The sequence below is a fragment of the Neopsephotus bourkii genome, unplaced genomic scaffold, assembly GCF_033783945.1.
Source record: "Neopsephotus bourkii isolate Nb327-2 ecotype Australia unplaced genomic scaffold, CSIRO-AGI_Nbou_v1 NB_638, whole genome shotgun sequence".
NCBI classification, from domain to species: domain Eukaryota; kingdom Metazoa; phylum Chordata; class Aves; order Psittaciformes; family Psittacidae; genus Neopsephotus; species Neopsephotus bourkii.
Window position 1 is genome coordinate 432,396 of NW_026901137.1, and position 21,493 is coordinate 453,888.

A 21,493-nucleotide genomic window follows, 5' to 3' on the forward strand; every position below is an offset into this window, starting at 1 on the left:
ATATGATGGAGGTCTCCAGTTTAAACCTACATTCACATTAAGGTTAACTTCCAAATGAGCACAGAGCATGTTTGCTGAGTTTTGGAAATCTCCAGGAGAGATGCCACATCCTCTCTGGGCAATCCTAATCAGTGTTTAACTATACTCATGGTGATTTTCATTTTTTCTTATATTCAGTTGGAATTTACCTTACTTCATCTTGCGAATGTTGTCTATTATCTTTTTTTAGCTATGGAGCTCTGAGAAAAGTCTGGCTCCATATTTTCTATGCTATCCCATAAGCCTGTTAGCTACCCATAAAGTAGCACATTTCCTCAGGTTTAAGGAAACCCTTTTTTTCTCCTCAGTGATGCTTGCACCAACCCTTAATCATCTTACTGACACTCTGTTAGAGTCTCCTTAATATCTCCAGAGGCCCCAGACCCGACACATTGTTCTTCATGAGGCTTCACAAGCACTCTGTGTAGGGGAATAATACCTTTTAGGACCTGCCCCAGACACAGTTACTTTTGCAAGTACTGTCAGTATTTTTAAAATTGCCTTGGGCATCAATTTTATGTTTTTATTTTTACTCATTTTAAAGGAGTCTAAAAAATATTGAATCTGATTTGTGGCAACTGCATTATACTCTCTTTGAAAACAAATAGTGGCACAAATATCTCTTTTCATAGACCGTCCATTTTACTGTCAACAGTAAAGAAAACCTGCCTCAGGAAAAGAGCTTTAAATATATGTTGATAGCTGTGGTACTATCAACAAGTTAGTACTTCTGCATGCAAGTCTAGATTTTTATTTGAGTTTTGCTGCAGGAGATATAAAACAGTAGTTCTGTAGCACAAATGTAAGCCCAGTTCTTCACTGCTTATTTTTGCTGCAGGGAGCTGAAGAGATCATATTCACACATCTTCCTGATTGGCCATGTATGGTTGGGTTTGCTGTCTGTATAAAGGCTGGCTGTCATTCCGAAAGGCTTCTAATACAAGGAAATGTGTGTTCATGAAGTGCGTTATACTAAGCTGAATATGAAGAGGTTATATAAAGACATTTTTGCAGTTCTCAGAAGTGAACAGGTTCGCTTCTGTCTCTTTGGCGCAACTGTTATGCTGAAATCAAAGAGCAAATGTGACAACCATGGTAATTTTTGTCAGCTACGTAGAAGAGGTGTGATTGTGAGTCCATGTCTAACAGTCCATTGTGAGCTGCTCAAATTCCAAGAATAATTCAATTCTTGTTACCATTCCCTATGAAAGTCTAAACAGTTAAATTTAGGATTTTTCTCACTCTTGTTTGATAAACATATGCCTTATTTATTTATGGGCTGCTCACTCCCCAAGCTTTTAAGGTCTGTGCTTCCAAACAGGCCTGTGGTACGGATTATGAGGATTATTTTATACCCTCTGACTAGTTCCCACACCAGCTTTGTCCCTTCTGCTTCCCAGTTTTATCTTAGTTCTTCTAAAGCCTCCCAGAGTTCTTTATCTTCCACTTTCCCAACTGGCGAAGGCAATCCTGCTGCAATCCTTGTCTTCGTTCCACTAGGAAGCAGTTAACTATCTAAACACAGGTGGGTTTTGAACCTAGAAGAAATCACTGATGTATGAGACAGTAAACTTATCTGAACTATTGAGAATATTTCTGTGCCTGTCCTTAGGCATAATTCTAAAATTACATGAGACTGTGGTTTAAATCTGTGACAGATATTGCTATCTTGCTATATATATCCCATTACCCAGTTGTGACAAATATTAAGGATCTTGTGTGAAAAAGGAGGAAGTTACTAATGTATTTTAATTTGATTTACTTGTGTTTCCTGTTGTATTTTTACTGTGATTATGACTGTGAGTTCCATTTGCCACAACATACAGTGAAAAGGGATAGAGCCGCTATTTCCACAGAGGTACAGAATTCAGAGAGAAGCATATATGGTCTCTTTAGGCATCTCAGATCTTCATGTCCGGCTTGCCTTGAGTCAACAAGAGAGACTGCTATCTTATAGTGTGTTTTGTAGGTAAAATTCTTTCAGCAAATACAAGTTACCAACGCTTCCAAGAGACAAAACTAGTTAAAAGGCAACCAGTAACTCCAGGTAGAGTGAATCAAGATTGTTCTTAGTTCTTTCTAACAAGCTTTGTGTCAATCACTGAATCTATAAAAGAATTCTGCAGGTTGTTTTTACATTTCCATCTCTACAGTGTTGGGTTCTTTTTTTTTTTTTTTGCTCTTCCTAGTGAGATTTGAAAAGTGGAGAAAAGAGAGGATTCGAGCGGGGCTTTTCTCAAGAAGAACCAAAAGATAAGCTTACTTTCTTGCTAAAGTGATTGCTAATCCTCCAGAATTCCTGTTACCTTGTGAAAAAAGGACAGATTAGCGACACTGAATTCGGAGAACTGAAAGTATTAGGTTATATAAATGCAATGAAAACAGAATTAGTATTTGTAATCTGAAGATGCACAAAATTTGACCTTAATTTAGATTTGTGATACGCTTCAGTTTTCATCTTTAATGAAATAAACCTGTTTTGTTACCAGTATATTCCTGGTTGTGTTGTATCTGACTAAAGTGTTAACCCAAAATTTCTCCCCTATTCCACATTTCATATCCTAATTAGAGCTTTTTCTAACAACAAAAACAACAAAAAAAAATACAAAACAAAAAACAAAACTACAACAAAAAAAATGACACATCTTGTGCTTTCTGTTAATTCAAGACAATTATGGAAGTTAACACTCCAAATGTTAATTACATTTGCTGTTGAGCACAGCAGCCATTTTAGAACTGCAGACCAAATCAAATTAGCATTTTTGTCAAATAAAGTTAAATATGCTTAAAAGTTACTTCTTGATGCATAGAGAATAACATTTCACAGTGACTGTCACTAACGTCTGCTGGAGACGGACCCTGCTGCTAAGATTTGTCTGCCTGAAAGCTGATGTCTATATTTGAGTTAGATGTCAAAGCTCGTTTAACAGCAAAAGAAGAGCAACTGCTGTTCTAGCATGTGGTTTGTGTTGTTTGCAAATAGATCTTTAAAATAAGTCACATGAATTGTACCTTTGAAATGGCCATTTCTTTCCACTGATTGCAAAAGTTTTACTTAAGTGACTGATCCTCCCATAACCCTCATGATAAAATTTCTCATTGCATTATTTATTTCAGAGGTCCCAGATGTAGAAGGATATTGGATTAGAATTATTTTTTTTGCAGGCAAAACTGTAGGGTTTTAATTAGACAATTAATGTAGAAATAGAATAAGCATGAGACTGAAATAAAACCTTTAATATTCAGAGACATTTTTAGACTATTTAAGCAGGTCCTGTTGCAAAATCTAAAGGATGAGATCAGAATCCTCCTTATCTCTTAAATATTATATATATTTAAGATTCAAAAGAAATTGTCAGTGAAATCACTAGTCACTAAATTATTGCAAATGTTTTTAAATAAAACAGACCATTAAGCTAGTAGAATATGTGAAAGTCAATTGTAAAAGTGAATGAGGTTAACAGGATTCATTGCCTTTCTGAGTGAGACCCAGTAAAGAATGCAGGTCTCATCTTTTTTGCTATCCATTGCAGTCACAAACAGTGAAGTTTATTTTCCAAGGTATAAAAAACCATGAAACAAAAGTGATATTTTCAACAATGAGAATCCCACAGACACAGATGGATCACTTAATTCAGAAACCAGGTGGGTTTTATTTCCAAATATGTGTGTAGAACTATTATTAGGACATAATAAATATATAAGTGTAGATATATATATAGATGTGTGTGTGTGCATGATTCAATCATTTCTATATGGTCACATATATATACATGCACATATGTGTAGGCATATACATGCATTTGTACAATGAAGTTGACCTAATCCTAGGAATCTATGTATATATAAATATATGTCTATGCATATCAAATGTGTCTTTTCATGGAATCATAGAATAGTTAGGGTTGGAAAGGACCTTAAGACCATCTAGTTCCAACCCCCTGCCATGGCCAGGGACACCTCACACTAAACCATGACACCCAAGGCTCTGTTCAACCTGGCCTTGAACACCACCAGGGATGGAGAATTCACACTTCCTTGGGCAACCCATTCCAGAGCCTCACCATCCTCACAGTAAAGAACATCTTCCTTGTATCCAGTCTAAAGTTCCCCTGCTTAAGTTTTAACCCATTCCCCCTTGTCCTATCAGTATAGTCCCTAACAAAGAATCCTTCCCCAGCATCCTTATAGGCCCCCCTATGAGGTCTCCATACAGCCTTTTCTCCAGGCTGAACAGCCCCAACTTTCTCAGCCTGTCTTCATATGAGAAGTGCTCCAGTCCCCTGATCATCCTCGTGGCCCTCTTCTGGACTTGTTCCAACAGTTCCATGTGCTTTTTATGCTGAGGACACCAGGACTGTACACAGTACACCGAGTGAGGTCTCGAGAGCAGAGGGGCAGGATCACCTCCTTCGACCTGCTGGTCATGCTCCTTTTGATGCAGCCCAGGATACGGTTGGCTTTCTGGGATGTGAGCATACACTGCCAGCTCATGTTTTCTCATCGACCAACACCCTTAGGTCCTTCTCCACAGGGCTGCTGTGAATTTATTCTCTGCCCAACCTGTAGCTGTGTCTGGAATTACGTCGATCCAGGTGAAGGACCTTGCACTTGTCATGGTTAAACTTCATAAGGTTGGCATCAACCCAGCTCACAAGCATAATTTGACTCAGCACAAGATATTAACCTGTTGAATTAATCAACACTTAGTCCTTGTGCTTTAATTTAAGTTTATGAAGTTACAGCTAACTAAATAAGCCTCATATTGTTGGCTCCAGTTTTCCTCTAAAATGTGGTATCATACAATTTTTTTAACTTCAAACTGTTCATAAATCTTACCTTCCCTTTTCTTTTCCCAATCTAACTGCAATTCAGACAACACTAGCACAAACCAACACTACAGAAACCAACTAAGGCAGCAAAGAAAGAATTGCATGGTTTGGATATTTCTCTGAGCAGAAGACAGGTGATCTGAATTCGAATAAGTTTGTGCTGCAAAGGATTTCTTACTTTTCTACAAGCAACTTTCTGAAAGTTATTATTTATTTAAAGTAAATACTGTACAGTTAGTAAGTCCAGTGACAACCTGGGGAGTTAAATATCATAGGTACAGTAGTGCTGCTACACTAAATAATGGAGTAAAAGCTGCAGAGTCTGAGCTCAGGGCTGCTCAGAGGACAGACTTCCCACTTCAGGTATCATTTGCAGCACTTTAGTTGCTCAGTCAGCTAAATGCTTTGATCCTAATTTTTCTTCACTCTCCTGTATTGCTCCTGTGTTTTTCATAGTACTTGAGAGGTTCTCATTATGTGATCCCTTTTTTCTTATGCCAATCTTGGACTGATGAAATTTTAGTGACTTTCATAGAGTATGTCCCAGTGTACACTGTCATGCAATACTAATCTAACCCACTACATCTGACTATGTATGTCACCTATGTATGTCCTGACCATGCATACATCTTCTATACTTTATACTGTAGTGAAACAACATTTTCTATGTAAGGCAACAAAATATATTCAAATATTTTATTTCACAGTTTATTGCAGAACTGAAAGGGCATGATTGGTAATTCTGACTCCCAATGGTAAAACTCCCATTAACTCCTAGATGCAGTCTCTCCTGTCACAAGCATTATTTCAAGTCCAATAACTTTATGAAAGGATGAGTTTAATATAATTCTATAAATTAATATGCACATTAATAAATTATTTAGTTCAGTTCATACGGTGACTGAAAAATACATATTTAAAAAATGAAAGAATCCTGATTGTCTGCAACATAAAAATACCTCTTACCTTAAGAGCTTTAAGCATGTTTTGAGATTAAGAAATACAAAAATCATAGACAGCACCTCCTTATAAGTTAATTCAGTTCACATAGAACAAGCAAACTAAGATGACAAAAAAAATCTAGGGAAAAGAATGGGAATGTTGTGAGACTTTCTTGTGCGTTTTTATTTGTTTCCTCCTCAAAAGAACCTGAAAGCCTTTCTCTCAGTGCAATGTGGTAGAAAGAGATGAAATGTTCATCACTGTACACATCTTTCTTGTTTGATATCTTGTAGAATATGGCAACTGACACATTTATCTCTTTTATTTTGTGCGACTCAAGCACAAAGGGGTTTTCTCACCAAACTGGTCACAGGATGGCAGCATGAAAACCAGGTATGTATATTTTCCTTCTTTTATCTTGTATATTAACAATTTTAAAGATCAGCAGGAAACTGGATTCTCAAATTATATGTAGTTAAGTGTTTATTTAATTATCTGCTGCTGTCTACACTAGCACTAATTTTGTGTTATAGGAACAAATCAGTAGATGAAAGGAATTGGTTCTGAGGCACCTACAGCTTTGATTTTAAACTGGAATTACTCTGGTCTGTGATACAAATATTCTTTAGCTGCATGTGGTCCAGTTCTGTCCAAAGGACCATGATTGGCTATGTTGTATCTAGGAATAGGAGTACATTTAGTACTCATCTGGAACCAGGCTTCTAGCTTAGTTTCCCTCAAAAGAAATTGGATCTGAAAGTAAAATTGAAGAATTTGATTAAAATTTATGTTGCTGCTCTGTATCATAACAGTACAGTAGGTGCAGCCTGCATGAACATAATGATGTCAGAGAGACTATTTTCAGAAGTAATGTAATGCAATGCAGGGAAGCACTTGCTTTTAGACTATAGGTCTCAGGCACTGCTGCATTTATTAGCAGGGCTACACCCAGATATCTTAGTGGGATGTTTTGTGTAATCCCTGAGATTTAGCATTTTTTCTATCTGTTTTTCCCCATATCTTGTAAATTAGCTTTGAAGGTTTTTGCCCACCTACAAAGAGGTTAGATTTGATGTAAAGTAGGCTGGATTATTATGAATTTTGATCTATTCATGTAAGAAGTGTACAGTTTTTTGTGACACTACACAAGATTGATTTTCTACTGACCAGTTTGGTGGCCTTCTATGATGGGGCTACAGAACTGATGGACAGGGGTAGAGCAGTTGATGTCATCTACCTGGACTTGTGCAAAGCGTTCAACACTGTCCCACACGAAATCCTTGTCTCTAAGTTGGAGAGACATCAACTGATAAATGAACCATTCAGGGGATAAAAAACTGGCTGGATGGCCACATGCAGTTGTGATCAATGGCTCAATGTCTGGCTGGTGAAAAGTAACGAGTGGTGTCCCTCAGGGATTGGTGTCAGGACTGGTCTTGTTCGACATCTTTGTCGGTGACATGGACAGTGGGATTGAGTGCGTCCTCAGCAAGTTTGCCAATGACACCAAGCTGTGTGGTTCGGTTGATACGCTGGAGGGAAGGAATGCCATCCAGAGGGACCTTGACACGCTTCTGAGGTGGGCTGATGCCAACCTCATGAAGTTTAACCATGAAAAGTGCAAGGTCCTACACCTGGGCTGGAGCAATCCCAGGCACAGCTACAGGTTGGGCAAAGAAGGGATTCAGAGCAGCCCTGTGGAGAAAGACTTGGGGGTGTTGGTTGATGAGAAAATGAACATGAGCTAGTTTCAGTGTGCACTCGCAGCCCAGAAAGCCAACTGTATCCTGGGCTGCATCAAAAGGAGCATGACCGGCAGCTCTTGTGAGACCTCACTTGGAGTATTGTGTGCAATTCTGGTGTCCTCAACATCAAAAGGACATGGAACTGTTGGAACACATCCAGAGGAGGGCCACGAGGATGATCAAGGGACTGGAGCACCTCTCATATGAAGATAGGCTAACAAAGTTGGGGCTGTTCAGCCTGGAGAAGAGAAGGCTGTGTGCAGACCTCATAGCAGCCTTCTAGTATGTGAAGGGGGGCTACAGGGGTACTGGGGAAGGACTATCCTTTAGGGACTATACTGATAGGAGAAGGGGCAATGGTTTAAAACTAAAATTGCATATAAGGAGGAAGTTCTTTACTGTTAGGGTGGTGAGGCACTGGAATGGGTTGCCCAAGGAAGTTGTGAATGCTCCATCCTTGGCAGTGTTCAAGTCCAGGTTGGACAGAGCCTTGGGTGTCATGGTTTAGTGGGAGGTGACCCTGCCCATGGCAGGGGGGGTTGGAACTAGATGATCTTAAGGTCCTTTCCAAACCTAACTCTTCTATGATTCTATGATTCTATACTGAGGATTTCACAGTCATACTGAATTGATGCTAAAGGTAAAATACTGATCTGTCTCAAGTGAAATGGAGGTGGATGAAGATTTGTGACTTACATTTGCCTACAAGTGGATAGACGAGTGCTCCTAGGAACAGGTGAACACAAAGTATACAGTATCGCGGTTTCACAGTATGCTAGAGATTGGAAGGGACCTCAAAGGTCATCTAGTCCAATCCTCCTGCTGGAGCAGGAACACCTAGATAAGGTTACACAGGAATGTGTCCAGGCGGGTTTTGAATGTCTCCAGAGAAGGAGACTCCACAACCCCCTGGGCATCCTGTTCCAGTGTTCCGTCACCCTAACTGAGAAGAAGTTTGTTCTCAAGTTTAAGTGGAACCTCTTGTGTTCCAGTTTGTACCCATTACCCCTTGTCCTTTCATTGTTTGCCACCGAGAAGAGCTTGGCTCCATCCTCGTGACACTCCCCCTTTAGATATTTATATACACTAATAAGGTCACCCCTCTATGAAAATTTCCAGGATGATAGCAGAGGGACTGACCAGCAATCTCTCCTCATAATCCCAGTCCAGGTGGGGGCCAATAACACTTAAGTGATGCATGTCTCAGCTCTATGTTATTCCAATGAGTTGGATATAATTGCAAATATTCATTTGAGATTACAAAGATAATAATTAAGAAAGACAGATGGAAGGACAGAGCAAACACAGTGTATATTTTCCAGATAGAAGCATTTTCTTTAAGTGCTAACTCTATTGTCTTAATGAAGTGATACAGAAACCTTGAAGTTCCTATACTAACAATCAACAGTAACTTGGAACTATCAGAAAAGGTATTTACACAAGGCTCTCCAACCAGTGTTCTCAAAGCATTTAAGGCAGTTGAGAATGTATGGGAACCTTCATTTTGCCATGGGAAACTACGTTTTAAAGATCAGGTGATTCACTCAAAAGTTTCATTAAGAAGCTAAGGAAGAAAAGTCAATTTTGTGTATCCCTTCCGAAGTTGATCAGGTTTTGGTTAGATTCTGTGGCTTGTTCATTTACTTATTTATTTATATTTTTATGTATTTACTTAAAATGTCATCAAAACTTTCAACAGTTTGAAGAAATCTGTTCTGAGAAATTTGTTGACATTGGCCTTTATTACAAAAAATAAAAAAATAAAAATCTGCCATTGTGTAATTGGGATTATTCATACAAAAATATCCATGTGGATAAATTAATAAAATGCATCCAAAAATATCTGACATTTTTAATTCAGAATCACAATTGACATAATACTCCTAAGAAAGAATTTTCTCCTCAAAATTATAGCAGAAATAAGAATAATTATTTATGTCAGTGCTTTAAATATACATCCATATATTCAGCTGATCCCAGAGAGAGGCAGGGAAGAAAGAACGTGTTTGTGGGGTTTGTGTGTGTTTCCTTTCTCCCAGGATTTGCATTACTTCCTATTACATCTGTTTTTTTCAAGCTGCCTTCAATTTAGAATCTTTAGCCAGTAACAGAAAATTTTATTTGAAACAAATTACTCAGCTTTGTTCAACAGGAAAATGGCAATATTTAATTTGGGAATTTGATTCAGAACAAGTAATCTGAGGGCAGTAGATGCTGCCAATAAAGATTTGTCATATTATACTTGGATGCATCTGTGATTTCAGTGCAGTCTTTCCCTTACAACGTGGCAAGGCAATGTGACAATCTCACACCAAATGATGAGACATTTATGGGAATATATATTGTTGTATAATTTTGTAATCTGGAGTAGCTCCTTTAGTCAGTGGATCAACACTTAGGTAAGGTGTTGCTGATAAGAAGAGGTGAAGAGCTCTGCTTCCCAAATTCCATTTTCTTTTTGATGTGAAGGCTCTTGTGCACATAATGTTTATCAACTGGAAAAACAAAATACATATTTCTCTTCTTAATTCTCTTTCATTTTCTTCCTAATAGGGCTCAGATTCCTGTCTTTGGAAAGGCCAGATTTCATGTACAAATTTATCATGGGCTTAAAACATGTTGTTACACTGCAGAGCTCTGAATTATAATAAGCTGTAGTACAATTTCACAGGAATTTAGGTAATTTTGTTTTGTGGGAATGTTCGAAAAGAAAGCACTGAGTATGAAGGAAGACACTCAGGGTGGATATTGTGTAGAATTTTCAAAAGTGGAATATAGTGTGGAAAATGTGCCTATGTAGAGTCGGAGACTTTACATACTACTTTCAGACATAAACAAAACACCAAATAGCCTTAGAACCAACATATAAACAATGAGCTAAGGTGTCTATGTTTGCTACTCTCTCAAATGTTCGGATACAAGAAAGAAAGAATCCCTCTTCTCTTATTTGCCAAGAAAGAAGGAACTCAGTACTATCAGACCAGTCAGAAGGGCATAGTTTATAAAAAGTCAAATGATTGTATTGAGATCAATGAGAACCCAATTCCTTCACGAATATAACATAGTATTCCGTGAATATGAATATATTTCTGTGAAGCTAAACACACAGCCAGACATAGCCAAGGCAATCAGGAGGCTGGCGAATAAATGCTACAGATACTAGATGAGCAGCAGGAGTTAATACTAAGAATCCATATCATATTCAGCAGGTGTTGATGCAAGTTACATATGGGGCTTTTTCTAGTAAATCACTCAAACTAACTAATTATCATAATATATTACCAGACTTCAGGAAATATGTGAACTTCTAGTTACTACATCAGTGTGAAACACAAAGGCAGATGTGTCTATCAGAAGTTTGACCCAGCTTATCTCCAGAATCTTTGTGCACTTTCTTCCAAGTTATGGAAAATCAACCAAGTCGTGTTATTATCACATCACAGTCAGAGTGCAAAGCTAATGTGGCAGACAAAAAAAAAACATAAAGCAAGCTTATAAAAGGAAGAGTAACAAAAAGAAAACATACCAAAAGTTGTTTCAGAAAACAAAGACCTATGCACTGGATGGCATTAACACACATGCAAACCCAGGGACCATTTGGTAGTACTGATATCATCTGATATCAGCCACATAAACTTAGATATGCAAGCTAAAATAAATGCTCTGAATTTTCATTATAATCTTTTAGTTCTTAACAGATAGTGTTAAAGGACTGTCACTCTAGGTAGCTGACACTGAAGGGAATCCTGAATACTGTCTTGGCTGCAGAAGCAAATCAGGTTTATGCCTAACTGTGGGAAAACAAGGTTATAATATATAAATGAAAGCAGACTACCATGACAATCAAATACATCTAGGCAATTGCAGCATATGAAAGATTTATATTCACGCTCATGCACTGATTTACAAAAACTTCTGTCTTGAAACACAACTTACAGTCCAATAATTCTGAGCAGTCTCACATGTTATCATAAATATCAGCTGAAGTTTAATTTTAGCTTGCCATGTGATTCCCACCTAGGAATGTTACAGGTTCATCTGCATTTAGACAGTATTCCAAGATAACTGTTTGAGCATCAGTCTAAAAAAAAGACTTATACTACAAAAAAAAGTGAGGGTAAATAAAAAAATTCCTTTCTGAATCTCTAGCATAATATTGTAACTAAGCAAGATAAAATTAACTAAGAAAAGAAATAAAGAATAAATAATATTCTAAACATATAAACATATAACGCACAATACCATCTCTTTTTACACAACTTACAAACATTAAAGAGTTGCATAGGACTGGTAAATACAGAAACAGGTTATTTTTCTTTTAATTTTTCTTTTTCTTTTGATATTTCAAATAAACACAGTAAAAGTAGGCCTCTAATACAGAACTGATCGGTAGGAACAGCTGTGCTATCACTTGTAGGCAAACTCAGAAAAAGCTATTTATAGGAAGTGCTTGATAAATATGCTACAATTGTAAGGGGAAGAGCATGGATTTTGAATTTTTATTTCCTTGAGTATTAATTTCAGCAAGCAAGATTAGGCTAGGAGTTAGGAAAATCATTTTAGTGTCAAGGATAATCAAGCATTAGAACAGACTAATGAAGCTGCAAAGTCGCTATTAACACTAAGAATTTTTTGGTGCAAGTCAGCAAAGCCTTTAAGAAACAATATTGCATTCTGAAGCAACGGGATGATCCTTGAGGTTCCCTCAACTGCATTCCTGATACATAATTGTTTATACATGTTTGAGCACTGAACACTACTGATTCTAAACCAGATATATGTCACATAGGTTTTGTTTTTCTTTTTGTTTTGCTTGTTTGTTTATTTGTTTTGTTGGTTCATTTTTTTTGTTTGTTGTTTGGTTTTGGGGGGTTTGGGGAGTTTTTTTGTGTGTGTGTGTTTTGTGTGTGTGTGTGCTTGTGTTTTGGTTTTGTTTTTTTTTCACTGGAGTATGCATAAAATTCCAGGTCCTAATCACACTGGTAAATGGAGAAGAACACCTGAATTATCCCTCTATATATTATAATTATTAGGAAGACAGCATTTAAAACCCCAGCTTAGTACCTGCTAATTTTGTTTCCATCACAGAGGGGAATTTATCCAGAGTTTAACAAATCACTTCTTATCAAAATGCCTCAACCTGACTTTTCCTGATTCTAAATGAGCACCTATTATGAAAAGTGACTCTATTTCAAACTTATTTTAAATTACTCAGTAGGTGAAGCAGCCTTTCTTCAGACTTACACCAGACAGGCTCAGGTCCTGTAATTGTACACTCCGGAATCTTCCCCTTTATCCCATTATTGATGGGGAAATCCCCCTATTTGGTTTGCAGTGTTGAAGGTTTTCACTACTAGTTGGTATTTCTACTAAATGTGCTGGTTGGTATTGCATCAGATTTCCTTCATAACCATATACTTTTAAAGACATAGATTACTGAAATTCTACCATGACTTCCCTCCCAAACCCTCAAAATGAAGCCATGTAGCTTTGTTAGCTTTTTTGGTGGAATTACTAGCACTTCAATTCCCAGCCCAAACATGCTGACCCCATTACATCTTTAAGACGTCACTAAAAGAAACACCCAGAAAGTCCAAGCAGCTTTAAGTTAGTGGAAATACATTTAAGAGGTAGGCCAATAAATGTAATTAAGAGCATGAGGTGAGCAAATTATCTTACCAGGTGACTACTGAAGCATCATATCAAAGAGTATATTTTGGTTTCAAGGTTAAACACATGTACTTTCAAGTTTTTCTGGTTTTCCTTTTGCTTGTTTGTCGTCTTAATTTTTGTAAGTTTTCTACAGATCCCGTGGGAAAAGCAGAATTTTTAATGAATGCTTAAAATATAATCATTTTATTTAGAGTTTTCTTGCCACATGATTTAATAGCTAATAGCCACCCAGTCCTAGTTCATACAACAGTGGCACAAGCCATTGGCTAGCCACTAGTTAACCCCAGCCAGACTCCCTGGATTATTTTCTTCTTTCTTAATAACACTAGAATAACTACTCAGGAACAAGGTGATTTTTAACTATGTAGAGCAATGTTATGCGATGTGGATACATGAATATATAAGATTACCTTGTCCTTTTTTCTTTTATGTTTCTATCTCTGTCTGTATTCTTTATTCTTATTTAAATTCTTTCTGCTTCTTTTCAGGAAAACCAACTGGATTATACTGGAAAATGTCTCAGGAAGGCAGAACTAATTGCTTTAATTATTACTGGAGAGCCATGTGGTCAAATTAGAGTGCTGGACCAATCAGGGACAGATAAAATGAATGTTTCCCAGAGTTTAGGGAGGAAGCTGATAATTCTTAGGTTTACAATGCTGTTGTTGTTTATCTTGAATCACTTCAAATTAGTATGGTATTTAGGTATTAGCAGTAGGGGTATTCCTCACTTGAGGGAGAATGTATAAATTATTATACATAGTTTAAAAACAAATAAAGAGAGATAGGGGATAAGGACTACAGTCAGTACATAGGTCTGATTCATTGCTTAAGGATTCCTTGTGACAGAAAGCATATCAGACCTTCTTAACTTTTGAAATAAAAATTTGCATTCCCCAAAATAAAGGACATACATTATGAAGGCTTTAATATGCGACAGTCTACCTGCAAGTGTTTTCATTACTTATTTTCTACTCCCTTGTGTCCCTTTTTCCTCTGTACTGAATTAGCTGCTCATGCAAGAAATCACTCTTGCTGATATTTTCTGCTTCAAACTTTGTGGGCAAAATCTTACTTAATCTTATGCTGTTAATACTGCTAGATAGCAGAACTTTGGTAGAACCTAATGGCAGAAAGAAAGGTGTAATTTTATATTAAAGATAGTTTAAACAAGGCCAGTTGAATTTTAGCCTTTTTATTTATAGAGATAGTGGAGAAATCTGGCAATATCTTATACTTTCATTTAGACCTCTTCCTGGGTAAAGATCACATTTTACTCAGTAATATTTCATTTCACAAACTGACCTCATCTACATGTAAATTAGAATGAAAATAAGGCTAAAAATATTGCAGCTGCTAAAAATGCTCTTTGAAAAGAGTTAAGGCTTATATTGCTCTTTAGGAAACATACTACAAGCCTGCCATGATTTCTTTTGCTATGTACTACTGACAATGAACGGACATGAACTCAAAACCAAAAAACAACAATTCAACCACTATTCAAGTCAGTGTTGGCAACATTTCAGATTGACTGTCTTTCTCTTTAAATCCATGGACCAATACCCATTACAGTCTAGTCACCAGTCTCATACATGGTCAACACAAGATTCTATCAATTCAAGAAAAATACTTGAAAGTCCAGACTGTGTTTTCAGGTTCTCTTATAGTATATGTTGGGATTAAAGTTTCAATACTTCTGAGATATTTGAGTTACTGGGAAGGTGGCAAACAACAATATAGTATATGACATTTTTGAAAGAACAGAATTGATGGTGTTTCCTGTGGTTTTGCGATACCAGCCTAAAAAGGCCTTGAAAAGAATTGGATAGAGTCTTGGTGCAGAAACACAGAACTATTCCAAAATAACATAAATTCTCTGCTATTGTGAAGGCAAATGGTTCTGACTTGGTCATTTACTGCTGATCTATATGATGTTAGTGTGCTATGAGTCAAGGATTATGTTGTGGTCTGAAGGTAAAGTTCAGTTTAAATTTAAGAAAAATAAATGCCAATTAGTGCATGATTTGTAGGTTAATTGGAGTCTACTCTTGCTAGTAAATTTGGGCGTCGGGATTCAGAATTCCTCTCTACTCAGTCACTTCATGACCTAAACCTGGAAGTAAGCAGTTGAATGAGATACAATGATACTTCCAATTTTTCTTGGAAATAACAGCTCTCAGACTCCTGCTACACAATGCAGAACGTCAACTGTTTCAGTAATCATAGCTCAATACAATGGGAAGAAAATAAAAAGAAAGTGTAGTTTTCCTGGAACAGAGTCATTGACTGTATCTGTTCAAGACAAAATATTAGACGAAGTGAATAAGGTGTGCATGCTGATGTTCAAACTCAAAGGTACAGAAGAAAACGAAAAATAAAAGTGCTTCTCATTCTATAACTGCAAAATACCTTTCTCTGAATAGGCATCTTTTCTGAGAACATCACTCACACAGTACAGGAGTATTTGCAGTTTGTGTGTCAAACTCTTCCATGATTATTGTCACCTTTTTCATACCTTAGAACTGTTTGGGTTGGAAGGGACCTAAAAGATCACCTACTTTCAACCCTCCTGCCATGGGCAGGGACACGTTCCACTAGACCAGGTATGTAAATACCTCTTGTCCAAACCCAGAATATCCATTTTAGAGTCTTTTTTATCACGTTCTTTGCACTTCTATTCCTAATTACAGTGCTTCTCCATTTAAATATCAAATAACTTATTCCAAGCATTTCAAAGAAGTGTTTGCATGTTTTATCATATGTTTTCCTTTACATACCTTTCTTGCCCATAAATGTTGCAATACGTGCTTCTTTTCTATTTTTTTTTAATTTCTTTTTTTAATACCTAAGCAGTTAAACGAGAAAAATGTTCATGAAAGCATTTTTAAGACCGGCTAAATATGTCTTTCTGGTATTCTTGTTAGATGACTAAGATGAGTTTATGTTTCACAGAAGTTACCTTCTAGTAGATACGAAGATATGAATTTGACTGAATTATGAAAGAAAATTACATAAATTTAACTTTTAATCTGATTTATGTCCTACATTATTCCCAGTCTCAGTGGTTTCATTCAATGTCTCCATTGCTTGTCCAAGGGCAATAAAATTCACCTTAATTTTAATCCAGCAATATATTAAATTCTAATCATAACTTTCCTTCATGAATATCAAGCATCATATTTTTATTTGATTTTTTTTTTTTTTTTTTTTTTGCAAAATGATACAGATTTCTGCAAGTAAGGTTTCTCATCTGCAGTAAGCTCCATATTTTCAGCCTGGCACCAGGACATCAAAGTAAGTATTTTTGCATAGGCAGAAAAGCATTTGCATGTATAAGTAACTGTATCATGATTAGCTTTAAGCAATTTCCTTCATCTGCCTTTTGTTCCCTCTTTCTTATAACTTTCTGGTTGAAGGTCTAAAATTGAGACCACTTGTCTCTGAACATCCTCAGAATATTATAGTTCTGATATTTCAACCACTTGAGTAAAAAAAAAGATCCAAATGTTAAATTTTTAAAGTGCGAATATATATCAGCCTGATTCAAGAGACATCTCAAGCCCTTAGTCTGGTATCAATCACACCACAGTGAGTCCTTTGGCTTAAAAAAGTTACTCTAGCCAGTGAAAGGAGAATTAATTTTATTCTGAATTTTAATTACTTTGAAGAATGTGGCAATGATTACTTGAGCATATGCTGTCCATTTGTTTCATGACTTATTTTACTCAAGAGAGCTAATCCACGTATTATGCCTGGGTGTCTCTTCAAGACAATGTGTGATACAGTTTGTAAGATAATTTGCTCCAGTGTCTATTCTATGCAGACATGGATGAAAATTTCACCAGGACATTTAAAAAACCTACAACAGAGAATTTGCAAGTCAAATGATTACCGGTCCCTTACTTAGACTTAGTAAGTCCCTTACTTACTTGGAGGAAAGGTCAGCAGCTTTGCTCCAAAATGTTATTTGAATGACCTCCTAGACTGCTTTAAGTTTCGTGTGCTATTTCAACCATTTTTCTCATAAATAAAGATTAGACTGTTTTAGTTAATGAAATATAAAATTAAGTGATTAAACTGTTACCATTGGATTTCTTACTTTTTAATCCACACTGTTGAACCACAAAGCTCAAAAATTAAGGAAAAATAAAAATTTCTGGTTTTTAGCTTCGAGTATTCTGAATAGATGAAATAGAAATCACAGTACTGTAAAATTTGTCTGTGAAAGCATGATGTTATCACAGATCTTGTTTGTCTGTTTTTAAATCTATAACTCAGGCAAATACACAGCATGCAAAAGAGGAAAACCCTGAAGGAGTTCATTAAAGGGTATGTAAACAATGAGTGCATATCACGAGTATGTGATCTTGCAGTAAGTATGTGTACATCATCAGATTTCAAAATACTACAAATCTATTCCCTTCTGCTCAGGTGTGGAAATACATCTACATATGCTTTGTTATACTATTCTGCAATTTTCAGTCCAGGTTCAGTCATTTATACAGGGAGAGAGTTTCTTACTTACAAGACTTCATTTTAATACACTCAAAGGATGACGCTCAAAGGACTGCGGGAAATGTCAGAAAGTGAGATTCTGAGCTATGGCAGAACTATCTAGAGAAGTATTTTGTATTTAGGACATGATCAGTCTTTGAAGATGTGGGTAGGGAGCCACTCTGTTTCTATACAAAGTTTCCGATTTTCTGACTGAAAATCCTAACAGCAAAGAGGTCACAGAAGATGACAGAAGCACTGTGAGTACGTGCTCACTCCAAAAAAAAATACTGAATGAGTCAAGTCAGGTCACGTTTAACAGCATGTTCATCTTTCCAAAAGAAGTCTGTGTTTGAGATGAACCTTAATGTCTGTAAACCTAGAGGAATGATATTTTGTATGCATATACCACCTTCAAAATGAGAAGATTGAAAATTTCCTTATAGTAAACTATTTTAATTAAAATGCTATTTCTACCTATATAACCCTTTTCTACTAGAAATAATGTCAGCTTGGGTTTGCCTAGTAAATTCATACTTTTGAAATATATGAAAATAATTTTACCCATTTATTTCTTAATTGGATGAATAGCTGGGTAGGAGAAATATAGTCTGTGATCTTTTGGCCGAGTGGTTTCATAGGGCAGATAGACCATTCATGATCTACAACTGAATCAAGATATTAATCATGTGGTTTTTAATTGTTAGTTTCAATCCTTACATGGAATGCAATTTTTGTCTGTAATGTCTGTAATGCTCTGCAGAATGTCATAACAAATCTTTAAACAAAAAGTATTGTACTTTCTGAAGCTAATAGAGAAATTGGTTTGCATGGCTCAATGAAGATCACGATATGCGTCATAAGATTTACTGAAGCTCAAGAAGATGAAGCATTTCTTCTGCTCAGAGCAGGATGTTCAGGGTAAGATAGCATGCAACCATGCATAACAGAAAAGAACTGTAACACAGTGTCCAGGAACAAAACTCTGAATTATTTTATATTACCAAGTAGTATGAAAATACAGAATATGACATGATATGTTCAGAGAAACAAAGATTATCATAGCAATACTCAAAGTTATTTATATCGACCATTTGGTTATACCAGCAAAGTAAATAGTACTGTTTTCCAATATTTACTTATGATTCAATTGTTAAATCTTAATAGCACAAAACCTATTCCCAACATGACAATAGCACATTTTTGTAGTGGATAAACAGTTACAAAAGGAGCATATTTTTCCCTGGTGATTCCACTTATATAGATGACTAAACTTTGGTGTCAACCTTGTGAGCTGAACTCAAATTCCACTGTTAACAGTTTTGATTCAGCTGTCTAGAAACCAGCTTTCATTGTCATTTGAGAGTCCTACCTTTCTTTCCCTCCAGCTACTGGTCTTAAAGATTCTGCCCCTGTAAGTGCCTTGCCATATTTGCCAGGCCTGTGTGAATGACTTGAATGACTAAAACATTTGAAGTATCAGTAGATATGCATATGTAAGCGATTGAATTTATTTTGCACAGTTTTAAAGAGAGTAACCCACAGGATACTTTTCACAGACATTATCCATTAAGAATATCTGAAAATGTAAAAATAGTGCTATTATTAAAAGGTTTTAAGTATAACACCACTAAAAGCTTATGTGCAAACAAAAATACAAATGTTAACCATGGGAACTCTCTACAAATTAATGAAAACCAGCAATGTATACTTGCTTCCAGTTAATTGCAGAGCTCATCTGGTCCACAACACAGATATACAGAAAATATATCATTTGATCTTTAAGACTTTAAGTTTTTCATACAGTTTTGTTCATCTATGAAAAGAATACCACAATAATTCTGTAATACTAAAGTAGTTCTCAGTTAATCTTGAGTTCCTCTACATTCTGACCTACTTGCCCACAGGACAATTATATTTACATAGTGAAACTGAAATGCACTTGAATTGTTTTCCAGCTTTTAGTTTAATTTATCATTTGATATTGATCTGACCTATATTAGTCAGCTAGAAGTCAGACACTAAAAACCAGTCTGGCCACCCAAGCTTCTCTCAGTGGACAAAACAATGCTTAGCAAGAACCACTCATCAGACTTGGAGCTGTAACTCTTGGAGTTCTCAAGTTAGGAGAGGTGAATTGCATTGTAAGTGAAAATTAGGGAATTGCACCTCTTCAATTATTTGCAGATTTTGAAGATGAGCAGAAACATGACTTTGATTAAAAAAGTAATTTTAATGATCAAATGTTATACACACATCTTTTAGAATGTTTCAGAAGTTTGGGGTTTGGGTTTTTTTTTGATTGAGTTTGTTTGAATGATACACACATCAAATTAAAATATTTTGTATCTTTAAGTTCTGAAATTTATGATCCAAAACCTTACCCAAAGGGTAATTTATGATGAACAAAATGATGAAAAGCTGTTTGTTTACAATTATCATTCTGTATAACACATCATGACAAATTAAAAATGGAAAATTCCTGATTTCCCATTTTTCATCCCATTGTTTTTCTTTAAAAAAATAGTTTTTCAAATACTTAAAAATACTATTGAACATCCTAAAGTTTTGATAAGCAGCTGAATTTTTACTTTTGTATGGTGAGTAATATGTACTGAATGCATGTGCCCTGTTAAGGATCCTTGCCTTGGAAAAGACAGTTTTACAGTTCTGTCTTCAAATCCTAATTTGATTTCTTCAGATCTGTGGTACATCAGACCACTTTTACCTCAAATATAGCAACAGCAATTATTTCCCCATGTATAGACTGCAGAAACCTGAAAAATATTGTATTTTTTATACTGAACTTATCATGAAGGTAATTTCAGTTGTATATATTAATTACAATTTATGATATATGTAATACCTTAAAGCTTCATTGAAATGTATTTAAATGATAAAAATACTATTTAAATAATGAAAGGAAGGTCATAATTAAATTTTGTATTTGAGGTCAACAGAAACATACACTTGAAAGAATATACCTCATAAGCAAAGGGAAATGGAATTTTCCTAACATATCCTTCAATACAAACAGTCTCTTAATTTTCATGCAGTTGTCCATTATTACACATGAAAGAGATAATCGCATTGTTAATAAAACTTTTAAAGCCATTCTGTCGGGATCTTTCCAGCTCCAGTATTACAATGGCAGCACCATATTCCTACCAAAAATGTTCACTCAGGATTTCCCAATCAGATAAGTTTCACTAATCTCTATGTGCAGCAGTTAACCCTGATCTTCTGCTAATATTTTTACTTAGTTTTTATGTAGACACCAAAAATAATAACTGTTTTGTGAAGGAAATATTCTGAAATGTTATAAAAATAGAGCCTGGCAGCCTTTAGATATTTTCTTCTAATGTAATTAGTATTGAGTCAGCTCCATACTTCATTTTTTTGATTCAAATATTATGAAATGCAATGGACATTGAAAGGCAGATATTATTCATTGCAATCTAACTATATAATTACTTTAAATAAACAGGTAAGACACTTCTCATTTGAACTGAGGACTCATTACATTGGTACTATGAGTGAAGGGCCCTTAGATTAAATGAAGGTCAGGATTTTAACTTACAATACAAAGAGAGCATAAGCTAATCTTTTATAACATAACAATAAAAGAAACTAACACATCGATTCTACGAACATGGGATACCACTGTAGTGTTGTTTGTATTTCTTTTTACCTTCTGCATCGGTTAATCCTACTCCCGACTGCTTTACTGGTTCTTGTCCATTCTGGCTCATCTTCCCTCTGTTAAAA

The 21,493-nt window shown here is 35.9% G+C and overlaps 1 protein-coding gene and 1 long non-coding RNA gene across 9 annotated transcripts in view; one reads left to right on the plus strand and one right to left on the minus strand.

The window, feature by feature from the left end:
* Window positions 1-21,493, minus strand: part of PCLO (piccolo presynaptic cytomatrix protein) — a 362,414-nt gene that overhangs the window by 29,763 nt on the left and 311,158 nt on the right. For all 7 annotated transcript variants that reach the window (XM_061352212.1, XM_061352216.1, XM_061352213.1 and 4 more), the window contains one exon: window positions 21,417-21,484. In XM_061352212.1, the coding sequence (XP_061208196.1) occupies window positions 21,417-21,484 (68 nt within the window). The remainder of the gene's footprint in view (window positions 1-21,416; window positions 21,485-21,493) is intronic.
* LOC133211656 (uncharacterized) overlaps window positions 1-21,493 on the plus strand; it is a 90,828-nt gene that overhangs the window by 6,695 nt on the left and 62,640 nt on the right. The window contains exons 2-5 of one of the 2 annotated variants that reach the window (XR_009725255.1): window positions 6,107-6,206; window positions 13,720-13,795; window positions 15,752-15,834; window positions 16,458-16,964. This is a non-coding gene — a long non-coding RNA (uncharacterized LOC133211656). Of the gene's footprint in view, window positions 1-6,106; window positions 6,207-13,719; window positions 13,796-15,751; window positions 15,835-16,457; window positions 16,965-21,493 lie in introns of those variants that run through there. The other variant, XR_009725256.1, reaches the window with a different exon arrangement.